The sequence below is a fragment of the Saccostrea cucullata genome, unplaced genomic scaffold (assembly GCF_032062105.1).
Source record: "Saccostrea cucullata isolate Sc308-1 unplaced genomic scaffold, CSIRO_AGI_Scuc_v1 ctg11264, whole genome shotgun sequence".
Taxonomy (NCBI): domain Eukaryota; kingdom Metazoa; phylum Mollusca; class Bivalvia; order Ostreida; family Ostreidae; genus Saccostrea; species Saccostrea cuccullata.
Window position 1 is genome coordinate 1 of NW_026923406.1, and position 21,169 is coordinate 21,169.

Consider the following 21,169-nt stretch of genomic DNA (forward strand, 5'->3'; position numbering starts at 1 on the left):
TAAGACACTGACATTGAGTTTTTCAATCCTGATACCATGGTCCAATTTTGTCAGAATCAGAATTAATCTGGTACCGCAGCTGAATGTAAACAAACAGGCCAGTCTGGTTCCCTCTCCTGCTTTACCTTGTATGTGTAGAGAACTGCGGTAACACTGATTATCAAAAATTCTTACGCTAATGAACTATGTTCTTTGACTTATGAAGTTTTCAAAGTCATTACTACTAATGTTTATTTTATATAGATAAAACTTCATTTTATTTTTGTTGCTTTATTTAGCGTTTGTATTATCTCAAAAGCGGTTGAGAGTAAGAACTATATTTTTGCACGTAACTTTAAAATGGCGACTATGGGGTCAACATCCTGCCTTGAACAGGATCACATAAGCCGGCAATTGCTCTTTGAGCAATAAGCCCGGCTAAAAATTAACTCGCAATTTCAAAAAACAATTCACAATATTAAAATGAAAGCTTTTTAAAAATAAACCTCCATCTATCCATCTTTTAAGAAACTTCTTTATTTTCGATATGATCATCAAACATTTCACATGCTTGTTCATTTCAAAATGAGGGATATAAGCAGTAACTAAAGAGAGGAAGACTAGAATGGGATTGAAACAGATTTTTTTCCTTGGTAAAAGTTACAATGAAAAAGTCAGCTAGCAAATTTTTGCGAGTTACAAAATTTTTAACTCAAATTTGGATATTTTAATTTGTATTTTGCAAGTTGTATATTTCAAACCCTGCAAGGCCTCTATGGTTTGCTTTAAATATAACAAGTATAAATTCCCTGTTGCTGTCCTATTATACACTAATGCTAACACTTGTTGGACTGCCTGGGTTTCTACATCATAATGAAGAAATCCTTATTTCATTGCTTAAATTCTTACACATAAAACTAAAAATCATCTTTGATGCTGCTTTTTGGCACATTAATTTTGAACCATCTTATGGGTTGATATACTTTGTCTTTGTCCCTCTTTTGGGTAGGGCAGACTTTTATTCACTAAATTTGAATCTATTTTTTGGGAGGGGGGGCTACATTTTACACACTAACTTTGAATCTTCTTTAGGTTGTTGAATGATCTCTGGTTTAGACTCCTCTTTCATTTTGACATCTTCTGAAGGCTTGTCTGCCTTTGGTAAATGTCTACCAGGGCATTTCCATTCCAGTTTTAAAACCTTCTCTTTTGCTAAAGCTTCATAAAGCTAGAAAATGATAAAATTATTATTAATACATAATTTATTGAGTTATTTATATAAAACAATTTAAACCACATGTATTTGATATTTGTAGTGACTAAAAAATTTCAAAAACTTAAGTAACTTAAGAAAGATAAAAGTTTCAGAAATCAAAACCTCAAGGGTATATGTATTGATATGAAAGTTAGACATGACATTCTATAGTTACTAGGATATTTTACTTGGTTAAATGATAAAAATAATTCTGGATGTATTTTTATAAAAATAAACCAGGCAAATAATTCTACCTGGTAGTTTATGTGTATTATACAAATAATTTAGAGAGCCTTAATTTACAATATGGCATTTTAAAGCAAAAAATAATACTTTTTTGAAATGTCACATGTATGCTCTATTTAATTATATCAGCCATTGATAAACTTGGTCGCTTTTTTCAATGCATTCTAAAGCAGTACAAATACCTTTACAATATCTTCTGGTAAAGGGCACCAGGTTCCGTTGCCCTTTTTTCCAGGGTCATATTTTTCATCATCACTGCCCTGAACTTGCCAATCATCATCACTTTTTGTGTCCATCTTAGAAGAGAAAATGGTTGCATTAAAATATCATACTGAAGCAAGCACTGCAAGCGGTTCAAAGTGCCACTTGTAACTGCAAACTCTATTGACAATGTCTGGGTGAGGAGAAAATTTGTACTACTGCACATTCTTTTCCAAAATAAATCCAGACCAATCCTATTTCCCTGGCCTACTCATAATGCTCCATAGAGTACTACTTGCAGAGCATTATGGGTAGGCCAGGGAAACAGGCTACTCTAGATCCACAATGCATCACTTTTTAAGCTATGTTCTCATGAGAATGAAAAGAAAATTTCAATGTCCACACCAGCTGTCCTAACGAGAGCGTTTTTATTACTTTTAGTCTGAAATGTGGAATGTCAGACACCTCGGCCCATTGAAATCTCAGCCCATTGACATCTCGGCCCAATGACACCTCGGCCCAGACAGGTTGGCCCAAGAATAAAGACAGGTCGGCCAATCTATATGACACCTTGGCCCAAACAGAATTTCATTGAGAAATATATCATATTTCATATTTCAGAATTTGCAAGTTTTAAAATAAAATATTTATTGAAAAAATTGGGTTCTGTAGAGTTCTCTAGGGTTCTCTGTTTAGTAGGACTGGATGATGAGGGGTTAATTACGATCGAGCGGCTAGGCTCCAAAGAATATTGTCTACAACATTTCTACAACATTGAAAGCAATCATGAAAGTTAAATAATGGTTTCAACCATTTCGTACATTAAGAAAATTCATATAGATTTATTTTTTTAATTCTCGAGCTCTCAGCATTTACATTGCACATTTCCACAGGAGAGAGATGCAAGAAATATGATTCCCTTCCTAATTTGATTTTTACTTATATACAATTTTTAGAAAAAAAATTATTGGAAAAAAGAATAATTAACTATTTAATAATGTAAATTATATTTTCCATCACCAAATTTTGATTGGGCTGAGGTGTCTTTTATATGGGTCAACGTGTCAATAGTTTTGGGCTGACCAGTCAGGTCCGAGGTGTCAACCACCAAGGGCCGAGATGTCGTTGGGCCGAGATGTCTGTCTACGGAAATGTGTATTGTAGAGGCTCCAATGGGAAAATTCAAGCATGAGGTCTTAAAAGAATCATTACTTGACAGATCCGAGGTGGTGAGTCAGTAAAATACGGGAAAATATAACCAGGTCCAGTACAATCACTAGATTTAGCTACATAGGTAGAAGTACCTACGTAGCTTTATTTACCTACCTCAGGTAGCTTTATTTAGCTATTTCAAGGTAAGTTTTCAAAAGTTTTCCTTTTATTAAAAAGAGACAAAAAGTTGCAATTAAATGACTATTGATACTTATACTATGGAGGCTTAAAAAAACAATCCAAAGCAGAGATAGTTTATACATTGCTGCGTTTGGACAATTTAAAGCAAAACATGTAATTCCATTGTTTGGTTAACTGTCCTCTCTATTGGGCGCGGTGAGGCATGACTGAGCATGATTACTTCACATTGTGCTGAACAATTACCGACCTATTATCGTGTTAACCGGAACTGGACTTCTTTGTCATTTCATTTAAGGAGTAACTGTACTAACTGTCATACATAGCCCCAAAACTTTCAGAACTTTGATTGCAATTGCACAGAAAAAGACATTTTTCCAAGAGGGATTTTTTCATGAGTTGTTTTCAGATGAGTTCAAAGTTGAAAATGATCACTGCATCAAAATGATATTTTCTGCACATCCTGAGAAAAATGCTTTTTAATAGAAATAAATCAATTTGGTAGCTAAATAAAGCTACCTCAGGTAGGTAAATTAAGCTATGTAACTAAATCAAGCTACATAGCTAAATCTAGTGATTGTACCAGACCTGATAACGAAAACAGAGGTTGAAGCAAAATGCTGTCCTCCCTTGTGTTATTTATTATTACCACAGGCGCTTATTTTTAGAGAACAGCTTACCCCAGCTGTTCTCAACACTATCATGTAAAAAGTAAAACAGTTAAATTTTTCTTTTAATCACTAATGTAAATAAAAGCACATTTCTTTTTTTTCTTTATATTGTTTTCTATTCATATAAGTTTAGGTCACGCATGCGCACCAACAAGTAATCTTCAGTACTCTGAAGTTTTGTTGGTAAACAGAAGAAGAAGCTTGTTTCATACAAGGTAGTTAATTAACCGATGCTGGAAAGTGAAGAAATTATCCCCCAACGTGCGCAAAAAATATTGCGCCGTAAATTGCACCTTTTTTGCATTGCGGGATCTGTGACGTTATGCAGGTCCAGTCCAAAGACTATTTCTACCTTCGTAGCTATTAATAGCTACCTAGGTATTTAAAGCTACCCAAGGTAGCTATTTTTACCTACTTTATATATTTTTTGCATTTTGCGGCCAAAAGACTAAACGGCACAACATGGTGAAAACCATATTTTTGGATACGGTCACATTAATGATGAATATGTCAAAATTTTGGCCAAAAAATGATTACTTCCAAAATCGTCAATTTTACATTAGTTTCTATACAAAATTGATTTTTTGGTCAAATTTTTGCAATATTCATCATCAGTGTGACTGTATCAAGAAATTTTGTGCTCATTATGTTGCGCCGTTCCTGCATTTGGCCACAAAATGCAAGTAAAGCAGAAAGTAGGTAAAAATAGCTACTTTGGGTAGCTTTAAATACCTAGGTAGCTATTAATAGCTACGTAGGTAGAAATAGTCTTTGGACTGGACCTGTTATGGTCAAAGACAAGTATCCTTATAAAACCATACCGCTACAGATCTGCAGCTAAGACAAGGATAGAGAAGAACTTATGAAGAATTCTCAAAAGGATACCCTATATGCGATTTAGCCTTTGAAATTTATCATATTACCTGGAAAGGTTGGAAACACTGTCAAAAGTAAAACAAAACAGCGCCAAATTTTAACAAGAAATAGAGATCGCGTCCTAAATGCAGAACCTATCCTGAAAATCCGGATTTTAAATTCCTCTCTTTTTGGCCACCGTAATCGAAGATTCGGGCGATGGGCCTAAATAGTTTTTTCCTGTCCATCCATCCGTCCGTCTGTTTGACCTTGACCTTGGAGTCTGATCCAGTTTTGCTGATTTTTATCCAACATTAACGCTGGCTATAAGTGGCTTAGGGCTATAGGGATTTCAACAACTTTGACATGGAATTTGGCCTACTTTAAAAAAAACATAAACCTTGGCCATAACTTTTGAACAGTAAGGGCTAGGACTTTCATACTTCGCATATGTAATCCTTGTGACTTCCTTTAGATACATACAACTTTGACCCTTTGACCTTGACATGGAGTTTGTCTTACTTTTAAAAAACTTTGCCATATCTTTTGAACAAGTGGTGTTAGGATTTTCATTTATATTTCACATGTGTATTTCTCTTGAGAAAACCTTACTTTGGGTACCAACATTTGCATTTGAGAAAATTACTTCGCTAAAAAAGTTGCCATCAGTGTTGTTTCACAAACACATCTTGTTAAACTTGTTTTTATGGGGGATATATTGAAAACTTTCAAATGCAAAGTTAATTTTCCCCTTAGTTTTTATACCATGCACTGCACTCTGACCATTTAAGGTCAAGGTCAAAAGGTCAAAGTTGTTGGTATCTCATGAAAGGTCTTGTCACAAAAGAAAAAATACGTGAAGTATGAAAATCAGGCGCGGATTCAGAAATTTTTTCCAGGGGGGGGGGGGGGGTCCATCCCAGTCAAAAAAAAAATCCAATCCCAGAAATTTCTTGACAAGCAAAAAAAAAATCTAAACTCGCCCAAACGTCAAAAACCTATTTCGTGGGGGGGGGGGGGGGGGGGGGGTGAGCTATGATTTCTATTTCCTCAAATCTTTTATTTTTCATACCAATTTCACACATATTTGCGTTTACCAGGGGGGTCAGCGTTTTCCAAGGGGGGTCCATGGTAACTTTTTTTCTGGCTTAAGTATATACATTTTTTAACCTTGTAAATGCCAGGGGGGGGTGGGGGGTCCTGACCCCCCCCCCCCACCCTCCTCTAGATCCGCGCATGAAAGTCCTAGTAACTACCATTCAAAAATTATGGCCAAAGTAAGAGTTTGGAATTTACACTGTATTTGTAAAACTGTGTCAAACTCCAAGGTCAAGGTCAAATTTAGTGTTGCCCAAAGAAAGGTCTTGTAACAAGGAATATGCATTGAAATATGAAAGGCATAGCTCCAGTAAATAAAAATTTATGGGCAAGGTTAAAGACAAACAGACAGATAGACAGACGGATGGACACGACAAAAACTATATACGTGTAATCCCGAAAACCGATTAAAATCATCCGTTGAAAATAATTACCAGAAAACAACGTACGATTGTATTCGCTTTCAAGATCAATGTATCAACCATAGAATTTGCAGCATTTACCAAACTTGATCAAAGCTGTTGATATCCTTGTTTCATCAACTTATTTATCAATAGCTTGTTTAGTATTAGAAATTGTTCGTACGTATACCATACTCTTGCGTATCGTATCAAATCAGAGACCAACCCCATACGACAGAAAATTTAAAGTCCTCAGATTTATCATAAAGTTTTGTTTAAGCTAGGTTACATTCAACGTCCTTTAAAAAATGTACCCAAATATAAAACAGATGTGTCACACTCTGTGTATATCTTTCATTTCGACTTCACACGGATATATTGAATTAATTAACATAGGATGAAAATGAATATCGTTAATTGATAAAACGTCGTCGATATACATGTATTTCGCTTTTGAATTGAATGCCACAAGTAGAAAATTCTTCTCTTCAATCAGAAACTCAAGATTTTTTTTAATATCAACTTCGGAGTACTTGTTTGTAAAAGCAAAATGTTTATATTTTCATTAACAACATAATTTTGCATATGGCCAATAACAAGGTAAGTAAATTCACAAATTCCATTTTCCATGTTTTTAACCAAAATAATTTGAGCCAATGTACCGAGTGTTTAAAAGTTTTATTCTATCTGAATAGAAACCCCAGGGGTTTAGCAGCATCTCATTAATCTAGTCTTAGTTTTTATACAATCAGCATTAGGTTTGATCAAATTTAAATGAAACATATCTTTATGTAGTCCGCATCTGTACCTGCTTAAATATACATGACCTGCATTGAGACGTGTATAAGAAATTCCTCAAAGGCAGGCCCGTATAGGAAGCAATTTCAACTACCAACAATTCCTTTAAAAACAAAAAAATGTTTATATAGTATCGGGAAAATTATTGGGGCACCCCCCCCCCGTCCTGGTTTCTACAACCATGAAAGGAGAGCGAAGTAACTGCAATTTTAAATTCATAATCGGTTTATAATGTAACGTTTTTCCGATACGGTCTAAGGGGAATAACTCTCAGTGTTTTCCATTTTTTCCAATGAATATTCTTGAAATGATACACAAGTAATCAAGTTTACGGTTTATTCACATTTTAAAATCCACAATAGCATAAAGACAGTAAGTATAAAAATCCAAATAAAAATTGTCCGAAGTGATCGTAATGAATATGAAAAACTGACTGACTCACTGTCTAAAATCCCTCCTATATTTATACATAAAACCCATTGCTCGCGAGGAGCAATGCAATGTAAACAAAAACCCATTGCTCGCGAGGAGCAATGTTATATAAACAAATCATCGTTACATAATAATTCGCTACAACCCCCCCCCCCCACTTAAGTTTTTGACTCCGTTCAAAATGATTATAAATAGACAATTAGAAATAATTTCTTGAAGTTAAACATGATGGTAAAATTTAAAGGAAATAACAAACAATTAAACGTTAGCTATATAAACAATGATTTTCTCCAAATCAGTAAATTTTTACTACACAATCCATAATAAAATCATTTTGTTGAAACGGTAAACATATTAACTTACACCTAGCAAACTTAGTCTACGTAAACAATAAATCACCTTCGGACAAACAAAGCACAAAAAAAAAATATTTACAAACATGACATTAAAACATAATAAAAATCAAAGTCAAAATAATTAAATATTATATACATAAAAGCTTGTTAATAGATCACAAGTCTTTTGTTAGAGTTCACAACTTTTTCAGTATGGCCTCCAGTTTGTTACACGGTTCACAAGGACAAATCTCCCTTTACTATCCGCACACGGGCACTCGGCGCTAGGTGTCGCGGAACCTCATCCAGAATCTCATCGGCAAGATCACGAAAGTCTACTGCCTCTGGATTCACGTTCTCTGAGTAGATAATTTGAGATTCGCGATTAATCTCCTCGGAACCGTCAGGATTAGTCCGAATCGTCTTCTTCATCACAAGGCAAATGGTTGACGTCTCGACACTTACGCGATTGTTGTTATCGTCCATGTCATACATATCACTGTCCTCTGATGACGAGTTCGCGGCTTCGCTCACGTCTGGTGACTCGAGAGATTCTTCTGTTGGTCGCGCACACGTTTCTTCCTCTTCTATGTCGCCCAGAATTTCACTAATAAAAGTGTCATTTATTTCCGGCAAGTCTTCCGAATTCACTGAGATTATGTCCAAGTCCTGATAAGAGTCTGTAACGAGTGGCTGCGCCGTCTCATGGTAATGCATCTCTTCCTCGTCGGAGGAAATGTCCTCATAAAAGTCACTCATAACGTACACCGGTTTTCGGGTCTCCATGAAACTGTGTCGTTGAATCTTCCTCTGCGGGGTATTTAAGGCTTCATTGACGAAGTCCTGGTCTAACTTATGGACGTTTTTAAGATGTCTTTTAAGATTTGATTTTCTAGTAAAGAGTTTTTGGCAACATTCACATTTAATAACATTCAAATCACTTCTATGTTGTTCGCGTTGATGCTGGTACAAGTTACTATTTGTCGAAAACACACACCCACAATATTCACAAATCATCTGGAGAATGGTCAGTCTGGTACCGAAGTGGTCTTTTTATAACTCTCCCAAGTCGTGTTGTTCTAATGACGGCTTCTGATTGGCTGTCGGCATGTGACTGTTCCGCTGTGACAGTCTCGGGTCGCGGCTCTGGCGGTAACTTCAATCGTTTGGTCATCGGTCTCTCTCTCGCAGCTGGCACGCGACGTCGCGGGGCACATGCTGTCTCGCCAGTTGTATATTCGGATTCAGGATCTGGGCGCGAATGTTTATTCCCTCTGTATGGTTTGATATTGTCGGCGTGCACTATCACAGGCTTGGAGTTTTTGGAATGTTGAATTTGATAAAGCGTATCGCTCAGTCTTTTCACAATAAACCATGGCCCTGTCCAGTTCCTTGCTAGTTTTGCTTTCGTCCCTGTAATAATTTGGCGTTGATTTCGCCTCACTTTATCTCCAATGTCATAATTCACATTACGAACATTTCTGTCATAATAATGTTTTTGTCTTTGCGATAATTTTCCTGTAACTTCTCTCGCAAGATTGTGCACAAAATATAGTTCACTTTCCAAGTTTCTCACATATTCCGAATCATTTTTCCGAACTGGTTCTTCCTCGGTTAATTCCGTAGTCATTAAATCCAAGGGTAGTGAGGGCTCTGTACCGAACATCATTCTATACGGAGATATACTCATAATAGTCGTTGTTTCATGGGGTGTACTGTTATAGGCCAGAACGATCCCGTCTATGTACTTGTCCCAGTCTGTCTGATGAGCTGAAATGTATTTCGATAACATTTCCTTTATAGTTCGGTTTAATCGCTCTACCATCCCGTCGGACTGCGGATGGTAAGCAGTTGTCCGTGTTTTGTTGATCTGAAGTCATCTGCACATTTCTTGAAATAGTTGACTTTCAAACTGTCTACCTTGATCGGAATGTATCTCTAACGGACATCCGTATCGTTTAATCCAACCTTTGAATAATGTTTCTGCCACAGTTTCAGCTTCCATATCACGTAAGGGATAAATTTCACAAAATTTAGTAAAATAATCAGCGACGACTAATATGTACAAGTATCCATTTTCTGACTTCGGAAACGGTCCTGCAATATCCGCGGCTATTCTCTGGAACCTGTCACCACTTAAATACGTCTTCATGTAAGATCGCTTCTTCCTTGTTGGATTTTTCCTCTCTTCGCAAATATCGCATGACGATACATAATCTTGAGCATATCGCTTCAGCTGCGGCCAGTAGTACTGACTATTCATTAACTTTGAAACAGTCCTCCTAATTCCTATATGTCCGGCAGTTTTTGAATCATGTAAATACCACATTACACTGTCACGTAAAGTCCTGGGAATACATATTTTAAGTGTTTCACTGTCTTTTTCTATCCACCGGTAACATAGTAAACCGCGATCAACTGTTAACATTTCCCAACTAGAATACCAGAATTTGAACTCAAAACTGGTATGAGAAATAGAACTTATCGCAGGTTTCACAGAATCCAATTTTTCCTTTAAGCGCAGTAGTTCAGACATCTCATGATCTTCGTGTTGGTGCTTACGTATATTCTCAACTGTAAGAGACTCTGTTGGTTGTTTCCGTTGCCTCGCTGGAGGGGGTCTGTTTTTGACTTTCTTACGCTTAGCCGTTTTACTGTTTTCATTTGTTGATTCGCAGAAGGATAAAACGTACGCTGAACTAGGACCTGGGGTCCCCCGCAAATAGTTCGTCATTTTGCGTAGTAATAAAACATTCTAGGAACTCTCCAGGCATTAAAGGCACAAAAGTAAATTCATCGACATTCTCAATACGGAGACCTCAGGTCACCTTTTATTATTAATTGAATTTTATATGATGGACAATTTTCTTTTTCTTACTCCAAAATAATCATATTTATAACTTTATAAAGATCAACTTTCTAATATATATGTATTAGCAGATACGTGAAAATAATAAAGGGTGACCAGAGGTAACCTAATACTTTACATCAGTAGGGGGACCAGAGGCCACCTTATATTTAACATCATTAGGGAGACAGTTGTCACTTTATATTGTACATCATCAGAGGGATCATAGGTCACCTTACATTTTAAATCAATAGGGGTCCAAAGGTAATCTTTTATTGCACATAATAGGGGGACCTGAGGATACCTTATATCGTACATCATTTGAGGGACCAGGAGTCACCCTATAATGTACATCAGTAGGGGGACTACAGGTAACCTAATATTGTACTGTACATAAGTAGAGGGACCAGAGGACACCTCATATTGTACATCAGTAGGGAGACCAGAGGGCACCTTATACAGAGTCACAGGGACCTATGAAATTACTTCGCTATAACCGTAATTCGTTATAACCGTATAAGAAAGTCATTAAATTTATACAGCTGGGAATTCAAGATGACTTCGTTATAACCGTAAATTCGTAATATCCGTGTTCGTTCAAAACGAGTTTTGCTGTATTGCGCATCTGGGGGGGGGGGGGGGGGGGAGGCACCTTATACTATACATGTACATCAGTAGGGGGACCAGTGGACACCTTATATTGTACATCAATACGGGGACCAGAGGTCACCCGATATTTTACATTAGTACGGGGACTATTGGTCACCTAAAATAGTACTGTACATCAGTAGAGAGACCAGAGGTCACCTTATATTGTACATCAGTAGTAAAACCAAAAGTCATCGTATATTGTACATCAGCAGAAGGACCAGAGGTCACTTTAAATTGTACTGGGACTAGTGGTCAACTTATATTGTACTGTATATCTGTAGCGGGACCAGAGGACACCCGATATTTTACATTAGTAGTAGGACCAGAGGTCATCTTATATTATACATCAGCAGAAGGACCTGAGGTCCTCTCTTGTATATCAGTAGGGGGACCAGAGGACACCTTATACTATACATCTCTAGGGGGACCAGAGGACACCTTATATTGTACATTAGTGGGAGAAAAGGGGTCACCTTTTATTGTACATCAGTAGGGGGGCCAGAGGACACCTTATTTTGTACATCATTACGGGGACCAGAGGTCACCCAATATTTTACATTAATACGGGGGCTAGTGGTCACCTTATATTGTACTGTACATCAGTAGAGGGGCCAGAGGTCACTTTATATTGTACACCAATAAGGGAAATAGAGGACACCTTATATTGTACATCAGTAGGGTGACCAGAGGTCACCTTATATTGTACATCAGTAGGGGGACCAGAGGTCACCTTATATTGTACATCAGTAGGAGAAACAGAGTACACCTGATATTGAACATCAGTAGGGGGAACCCGAGGTCACTTTATGTTGTGCATAAGTAGGGGGACCAGAGGTCACCTTATATTGTACATCAGTTGGAGAAACAGAGTACACCTGATATTGAACATCAGTAGGGGGAACCAGAGGTCACCTTATGTTGTACATAAGTAGGGGGACCAAAGGTCACCTTAGATTAAACATCAGAAGGATGACCAGAAGTTACATATGTACATCAGCAGGGGAACCTTAGGTCACCTTTTATTGTACATCTGTAGAGGGACCAGAGATCACCTTATATTTAACATCAGAAGGATGATCAGACGTCATTTTATATTGTACGGGGAATAGTGGTCACCTAATATTGTACTGAACATCTGTAGCGGGATCAGAGGACACCTTATATTTAACACCAGAAAGGGGACTAGAGGTCACCTTATATTGTACATCAGTAAGGGGATGAGAGATCACTTTATATTGATCATCAGCAGTTGTACCAGGGTTCACCTTATATTGTACATCAGTAGGGTGACCAGAGGACACCTTATATTGTACATCAGTACGGGGACCAGAGGTCGACCGATATTTTTCATGAGTATTGAGACTAGTGGTAACCTAATATTTTACTGTACATTAGTAGAGGGATCAGGGGTCACCTTATATTTAACATCAATAAGGTGACAAGAGGACACCTAATATTGTACATCAGTAGTAGGACCAGAGGTCATCTTATATTGTTCATCAGCAGAAGGATCAGAGATCAACTTATATTGTACATAAGTAGAGGGACGAGAGGTCACCTTATATTATACATAGGTAAGGGGACCAGAGATCACCTTATATTTAACATAAGAAGGATGACCAGAGGTCACCTTATATTGTACATCAGCAGGGGGACCAAGGGTCACCTTATATTGTACATCAGAAGGGGGACCAGAGGCTACCTTATATTGTTCATCAGTAAGGGGGACAAGAGGATACCTTACATTGTTCATCAGTAAGGGGGACCAGAGGTCACCTTATATCTTACATCAGTAGGGGGACCAGAGACCACTTTATATTGTACATCAAAAGGGGGACCAGAGGTCACCTTATATTTAACACCAGAAGGGGGACTAGAGGTCACCTTATATTGTACATCAGTAAGGGGATGAGAGGTCACTTCATATTGATCATCTGCAGGTATACCAGGGGTCACTTTATATTGTCCATTGGCAGGGGGACCAAAGGTCACCTTACATTGTACATTGAAAGGGGACCAGAAGACATCAGTAGGGGGACCTTAGGCCATTTTTTTTATTGTATATCAGTAGGGGGACGAAAGGTCACCTTTAATTGAACATCAGAAGGGGACAGAGGTCATCTTATATTGCATTTCAGTAAGGAGATCAAAGGACACTTTATATTGTACATCAGCAGGGGGACCAGGGGTCACCTTATATTGTGAATCAGTAGGACCAGAGGCCACCTTATATTGTACACCAGTAGGGGGACCAGAGGTCATCTCATATTGTACATCAGTCGGGGACCAGTAAGGAGACCAGAGTTCACCTTATATTATACATCAGTAGGAGGACTAATGGAGTTTTATGAAGAGACTTACTTTTACATTAGACAGCTGACTTTTACATTTTAAGTAATGCAGTAAGTCATTGTTTAAATTGTAAAAGTCAGTAGTCGATTGTAAAAGTAAGTCTCTTCATAAAACTCCAGTGGTCACCTCATTTTGTACATCAGAAGGGGGACATCAGTAGTGGGACTAGAGGTCGCCTCATATTGTACATCAGTATGTGGAACAGAGGACACCTGATATTGTACATCAGTAGGTCACCTTATACAACGGTCGTTTAAGAATGTCTTCGGTGCTCAGAAAGAAACAAAAGTCGCTTTTCAATAATTTAGTTATAATGATTTAACCTAAAATTATCTTTTCATTAAAACACATGTAAGTAACATTTTTATCCAATTTCTGATTCATTTTCAATTGTTTTTCGAACTCATTTTCTGGTATGAACCTTTCTATACTGGATTATTGCAGATCCTATGATTTCCTGGACTTGTTTCTTCCTTCCTTCTGAAAGGCGTTTTCTCAAGTTTGGCAAATGGAACAAGTCAAAAGGCGAAAGATCTGGCGAATATTGTTAAAGTGAATGAACATTAACTTTTGTTTATCCAAAGACTCCTTTACTCTTCAGGGTTAAACTGCATCCCCGAATACGAATTTAAACAATATGACCACTAATATTTAAGAAAATTGCCTATAAATCTATCCTTATGCTCTTGAAATTCTCTGCTCTTCTTAGACCTTTGCTTTTTTTGTCAGGTACATTCTATTGTAAATTTCTTTTGAGGGTTTTAAGCATTAGATTCAAGTTTCATTATCTGTTTGAAATTCAAATAAACGTGGATAACTACAATCACTGATATTTTTAATAATTGTTCATATCGTCTTATATGCAGTAGTTTTTCACTCATTTTTAAGGGTTACTTTTGAGTAATCAGCTTTTTTTTTTATGTCAAACGTTTTTAAAACAGTGTGAACTACTCTCGAAATGATGTGTATTTTGAAAGAGGGCGTATAATGCGTTTACAATCCCCCGCTCTGAGGCAAAATGTTTTTCAATTTTCAAAATCCACTAAAATCGTGTTCTCAGTAATGTCATCTTCAAAATATTTTATCATTTTATTTTTCTGAACGACTTATCATTTGATAATATTTAATTCAAAGTTGACAGTTAAGCATATTTAGTGGAAAATAGGTTTAATAGAGCTATAAAAACGAATTTTAAACATGAATGGGTCAAGTCTCCATTCTTCGTGAACGCTTAAATGATGGAAATGTTACTAACCCGTCCATTTAAATCACACTGAAAGACGTCAATAGTGCATATCCTTCGTAGCGTACCAGTAGTGTTTAAAGCGGTTGGTCTTGGACTAAACCTGAGCTATGAAGAGAGTTTGAATCATACATGAAGCTTTTTCTTTTTTTTTTGTTTTTTTTTTTTTGTTGTTGTTTTCAAATGTCATAAAAACATGAATAAAAAATAAATTATTCATAAATTATCAAAACAATGAAATAAAGAATATGATATATAAAAGATGATATAAACCATACAATTTTGAAAAAAATACTACTTTTCGAATTGAGAAATATCTATTTTCAGAGCGCGGAATTGTCCCCGCCTTGTACGCCTCCCTTCTTTGCTATGTGTCGTATAGTCAATCATACACCAACCAGTGATTATTCGTAGAAATTTGGCAAACAGCACATTATTTGTATAATTTTTGTTTTCAAGTACGGTATTCATTTTTGATGCCCATTATATACATTTTATCAGTGAAATCCACTTGCTCAATTGCTTATAAAACACACATTGATTGCAATAAATTTTTACATATTTCACTGAGTATTTCTTTGGGATTTTAACAAATTTTACAGCAGCTTTAATGGACGGTTTAATTTTAATCTAGTTTACTGATTCTTTACAATTCATTTTTAATGCAGTGTCTCGAAAACCCGTGTTTTCCAGCTTCTCACAATTAAACTATGTGATGAAAAGTAGTCACATCAATTGTTATAAATTCAAGCTTAGATTTGAAGAAACCGGAAGACACTTTATATTTTACATCAATAAGAAGACCAGAGGTTATCTTATAATATTATATTGTAAGTCAACAGGGAGACTAGAAGACACCTAATATTTTACATAAATATTGAGACCAAAGGACACCTTATTTGGTCACCTGAATCAACGCATGTGACTTATTGCTATCAGTTTTTTTTCTTGCGTCGTGCGCTGTGCATTGTGCGTTAACATTTGAACATTTTCAGCTGATGTACAATATAAGGTTGCCTCTGGTACCCCAAATGAAGTACAATATAAAGTGACTCCTAGTCCCCCTATTGATGTACAATTCAAGGTGACCTCTGGACCCCTATTGCTGTACAATATAAGGTGACCTGTGTTCCCCCTTCTTATGTACAATATAAGGTGACCTCTGCTCCCCCTTCTGATGTCCCCTACTGATGTACAAAATAAAGTGACATCTAGTCCCCTTACTATAGCTGATGTACAATATAAGGTTGACTCGAGTCCCCCAACTGATGTACAATATAAGGTGACTCCTGGTCCGCCTACTGATGTACAATATAGGGTTGCCTCTGGTCGCCCAACTGATGTACAATATAAGGTGACTCCTGCTCCCTTTACTAATGTACAATAGAAGGTTACCTCTAGTCCCCCAACTGATGTACAGTATAAGGTGACCTCTGGTCCCCCTACACATGTAGAATTAAAGTTTACCTATGCTCACCTACTGATGTCCACTACTGATGTACAGTATAAGGTGATCTCTGGTCCCCCTATTTATGTACAATTTTAGGTGACCTCTGGTCCCCCTCTTGATGTACAATATAAGGTTGCCTCTGGTCCCCTGACTTATGTACAATATATGGTGACTCCTGGTCGCCCTACTGATATACAATATAAGGTAACCTCTAGTCCCCCTACTGATTTACAGTATAAGGTGACCTCTGGTCCCCATAAAAATGTAGATTTAAAGGAAACCTCTGCTCTCCTTCTCACCTCTGGTCCCCCTACTGATGTACAATTTTAGGTGACCTCTGGTCCCCCTACTATAGCTAATGTACAATATAAGGTTGCCTCTGGTTCCCCAAATGATGTACAATATAAAGTGACTCCTAGTCCCCCTATTGATGTACAATTTAAGGTGATCTCTGGTCCCCCTACTGATGTTCAATTTAATGTGTCCTCCTCTGGTCCCCTACTGATGTAAAATATAAGGTGACTACTGGTCCCCCTGCTGAAGTACAATATCAGGTTGCCTCTGGTCCCCCAACTGATGTATAGTATAAGGTGACCTCTGGTCCCCCTACAAATGTAGAATTAAATGTGACCCCTGCTCCCCTTCTGATGTATAGTATAAGGTGACTCCTGGTCCCCCTACTACAGCTGTACAGTATAAGGTGACCTCTGGTCCCCCTTCTACAGCTGATGTACAATATAAGGTTGCCTCTGTTCCCCCAAATGATGTACAATATAAAGTGACTCCTGGTCCCCCTATTGATGTACAAGATAAGGTGACCTTAGGGGGGCAACTTCTTATGTACACTATAAGGTGACCTCTGCTCTCCTACTGATGTCCTCTACTGAATTACAGTAAAAGGTGACCTCTGGTACCCCCACTGACGTACAATTTAAGGTGACCTCTGGTCCCAATACTGATGTAGAATATAATGTGTTCCCTGGTCCCCCTTTCTGTTATCCCCTACTTATGTACAATATAAGGTGTCTTCTGGTCCCCCTACATATGTAGAATTCAAAATGCCCTCTAGTCCCCCTAAGGTGATCTCTGGTCCCCCCACAGACGTACAATTTAAGGTGACCTCTAGTCCCACTACACATGTAGAATTAAAGGTGACCTCTGGTTCCCCTACTGATGTAGAATATAAGGTGCTCTCTGGCCCCCTTTCTGTTGTCCCCTACTTATGTACAATATAAGGTGTCTTCTGGTCCCCCTACATATGTAGAATTCAAAAGACCTCTAGTCCCCCTACTGATGTACAGTATAAGGTGCCCTCTGGTCCCCTACTGATGTCGAGTATAAGGTGACCTTTGGTCCCCCTACTTATGTACTATATAAGGTGACTTTTGCTTTCCCAACTGATGTCCCCCTACTGATGTACAATATAAGGTGACCTCTGGTTCCCCTACGGATGTACAATATTACTTGTTCTCTGGTCACCTTACTGTTGTCCCCTACTGATACCTACTATAACGTTACATGGAATAAATTCATAGGGGAGACCACGGGTCACCTAACGTAATCCATAAATGTTAAACGGTTTTATAGCATATATCGCATAAAATTGCATTTAATGTTGCTCAGCACCCTCCCTCCACCCCCTCTATATTTTCTAATACCCATCAGATGGTCATTCTTTTTAAAAAATTGTTTGCTTTACACTTTAAAGGCTTCACAGTACTACGATTTATTCTATTTTCACTTTACGTATGCAACGCACTACATTTTGTAGCGGAGTAAACAGGCCCGATAGTCGTGAACTGAGCAGGGGACCTCAGGTCCTAGTTCAGCGTACGTTTTATCCTTTTGCTGTTGATTCTACTTGACACGCATCCGGATTCGGATAACTTCCGGGATATAACAAACATCCGATATCTAAAACTTCTGTGTTCTGTTTGTAGCAATCCGGGGATTCACATAGTTTTCTTAATTCGTCGACATGAGTGAAAGTTTCCTCTGTCGATTCTTCGTGAACGTCGCGCTTGCATTGTTTACAGATTAAACTGTCACTGATTCTGGATAGTGCGTCAGCATTCCCATGTCGTTTGCCTGGTCTATGCACAATGCGAAATACGTATGGTCCCAGTTGTTGAAGCCATCTCGCTACTTGTCCATCTGGCTCCCGAAATTTGTGCAGCCACACTAATGATCCGTGGTCAGTTCTAAGAATGAACTCCCTCCCGAGCAAATAATGTTTGAAATTCTTTATAAAATACACAAGCGCTAGCATTTCTTTCCTAGTAACGCAGTAATTTCTCTCTGCACTATTCAAAGTTCGGCTAGCATATTCAATAACTATTTCCTTGTCATCTTGAATTTGTGACAGAACAGCTCCAATTGCGTTGTTGCTAGCATCAGTGTCTAAAATAGATACACCTCCATCCGTATCTGGATATCCTAGTATGGGAGGAGTCACTAGTTTTGATTTCAGCATTTGAAATGCATTTTCACATTCATTCGTCCATTCCCATTTAGAATTTTTACTTGTAAGTGCATGTAAACATTTTGCTATTTCGGCAAAGTTTTTGATGAATTTCCTGTAAAAAGACACAAGTCCTAAGAAACTCCTTAATTCAGATACATTCTCTGGTGATTTCCATTCCTCGACAGCTCTAGTTTTCGCCGGATCAGTTTTAACACCGTTTTCTGACACAATATGTCCGAGGAATATCACTTCCTTTTGAAAGAATTTGCACTTTTTCGCTTTAAGCTTCAAGTTTGCTTGCCGTAGTCGATCGAGCACTTGTCGTAAGTTTTTCAGATGATCTGAGAAATCTCGACCAGTCACAATTATATCGTCCAAGTAAAGTACTGTTATATGCCACTGTAGTCCTTGTAATGCTCTCTCAATAACACGATGAAAAGTTGCAGGCGCGTTACATAGTCCAAAAGGCATAACTCGGTACTGGTACAATCCTCCACGTGGTGTTGCAAAAGCAGTCTTCTCCTTGTCACTCTCCGACATTGGAATCTGATGATATGCCATGTTTAAATCCAATGAAGTAAACCATTTAGATCCCGCCAATGAATCTAAATTATCGGCAATCCTTGGAATGGGATAAGCATCCTTAATTGTTTGAGCGATGAGTTTCTTATAGTCTACGCAGATTCTCCAGCTTTTGTCCTTTTTCTGCACCAGTACAAGGGGTGATGACCAAGGGCTAATGGACTCCTCTATAAGTCCATGCTTCTCTAAATTCCGAACTTCCGTGTCCAGTATTTCCCTTTTAAATATAGGGACTCGCCTGGGTGGTTCCTTAAACGGCGATTCATTTTTCAATTTAATGCAATGCTCTCCAAAATTAGCACGCTCCATTGGTTGGTTCGGGTCAGCAAATGCTCCTTTGAATTCCATTAAAAATTCCTTGAAAGTAATACTTTCTTCCTCTGTTAAATATTCACATCCGTCTCAATACAACTTCTTTAGATGTTCAGGCAAATCCCCAGATTTCCTTTCAAAATCTACATCAAATACTCCTTGTTCATGAATATGTTCACTAATATAATTCACTGGTGAAAACAGTGCTACATCTGTGTCCTTTTTCACCAAAACATCGCTATCACACGGATTAAATACACGCACAAACACTTCCTTTTGGCCAGCGTTTACAAGAGCATGCGCAATCACTAATCCATAAATATGCATGAACTGCTTAATCGGCAATAAGATTCCATCACCAAGATTTTCCGTGCATCGTATCTTAGTTTTAATCAAAGCTTCATGTCGCCCGGGTATAACACAATCCTCTATGGACAAAACCCGCAAAGTTCTATGACTGAATTCTCCTCCTTGATTGTACGAATCAAGATTTAACATCAATGAATTTTCACTGTAATCCCAGTTGCACTTAAATTGTCTCATGAAATCCTGTCCCAGGAGATTGCACTTAACTCCTCCGACAAAAACACGAAATAAAATGTCTTTTTCTCCAAAACTTAAAATCATCTTTGCAGTCCCTAGAATCTGTAATTCATTTCCATCAGCTATGTGAAATTTCTTATGCACGCGGTCCAGCACAGGTCTAACTTCCGGTAAGATATTGTAAAATGTATCTTCCGTAATAAAGGTATTAACCGCACCTGTATCGATTTTCCATTCAAGGGGAGTCCCTTCTACCCATCCATTGATCCTCATGTCACCGGATCCTTTAACCTTAAATTTCCGGTCCTCGCCCTGCTTGGAGTTCACACCGATGTGCGTTGCATCATTTACATCCGCTTCCTTATTAAGAACTGGAGATTCTCCTTCCTCGGAGTTTACTACAGAAAGCTTCTCAAGCAATTTAGCTTCATTTCTGGTCTCCCTGTTCTCTGAAGCGGAATGTTGCAAATCCAATGTATTAGGCCTGTGGTGCATTGTGACCGACACACGGCCTACTGCCTCGGTCGAATGTCTTTTAACTACTGCTCGGGTGTTTCCTGATTCTTCCTCTTTTGGAAAGTCGCACCTGTGTTTTGCATTTTCTTTGAAGTTGCTTTCTTTGGACAATCTTCGGATTAAGTGTTGACTTGAGTTACAATGATAGCACAATTTCTTGTCCCTCGCTTGATAATTCGTACCTGTCGTCACACTATTATTGTTGTTATAGTACCGTCTCTGGACTGTATCCTGTGGCTCTGGCATATCCGTCTTAATTTCCGGTTTTAGTAGAATTTGACCATACCTGGTAAACTGGAGGTTTCATGATCCTTTGATCTCGAGGTTTCCGGTTCTCTGTGAGTCTAATGCACTCTTCCTGCATTGCTGCTGTAACCGCTTCATCGATAGTCTTTGGTCGTGTTCTCTTAACAGCTAAACGAAACTCCTCTGATTCACTACAGTTGTCAAGGAAAGTCTTGAGACTAGCTTCCTGTACATATTCCCTGCTTTCCGGATAAGCTCGTCTGTATAAATCTTGGATAGCTTGTCCAAAATCTCGGAAAGTCTCGCCATGCTTCTTAAATCGCAACTTTGCTTCCGTAATG

The 21,169-nt window shown here is 38.0% G+C and overlaps 2 protein-coding genes across 2 annotated transcripts; both read right to left on the reverse strand.

Moving 5' to 3' along the window:
- Nucleotides 1-1,047: 1,047 nt before the first annotated feature.
- Nucleotides 1,048-4,750, reverse strand: LOC134263921 (PAXIP1-associated glutamate-rich protein 1-like; the record flags this gene model as incomplete). Its single annotated transcript, XM_062746274.1, has 3 exons — nucleotides 4,626-4,750; nucleotides 1,663-1,776; nucleotides 1,048-1,207 (listed from the first exon to the last, which is right to left on the reverse strand). Coding segments are annotated over exons 2-3 (274 nt in total), but the record flags the coding sequence as incomplete, so codon positions are not given.
- Nucleotides 4,751-7,858: 3,108 nt separating this feature from the next.
- On the reverse strand, nucleotides 7,859-8,380 carry LOC134263922 (uncharacterized). The gene has a single exon (XM_062746275.1). It carries the CDS (start codon nucleotides 8,378-8,380, stop codon nucleotides 7,859-7,861), a length of 522 nt encoding a protein of 173 aa, XP_062602259.1.
- Nucleotides 8,381-21,169: the final 12,789 nt, after the last annotated feature.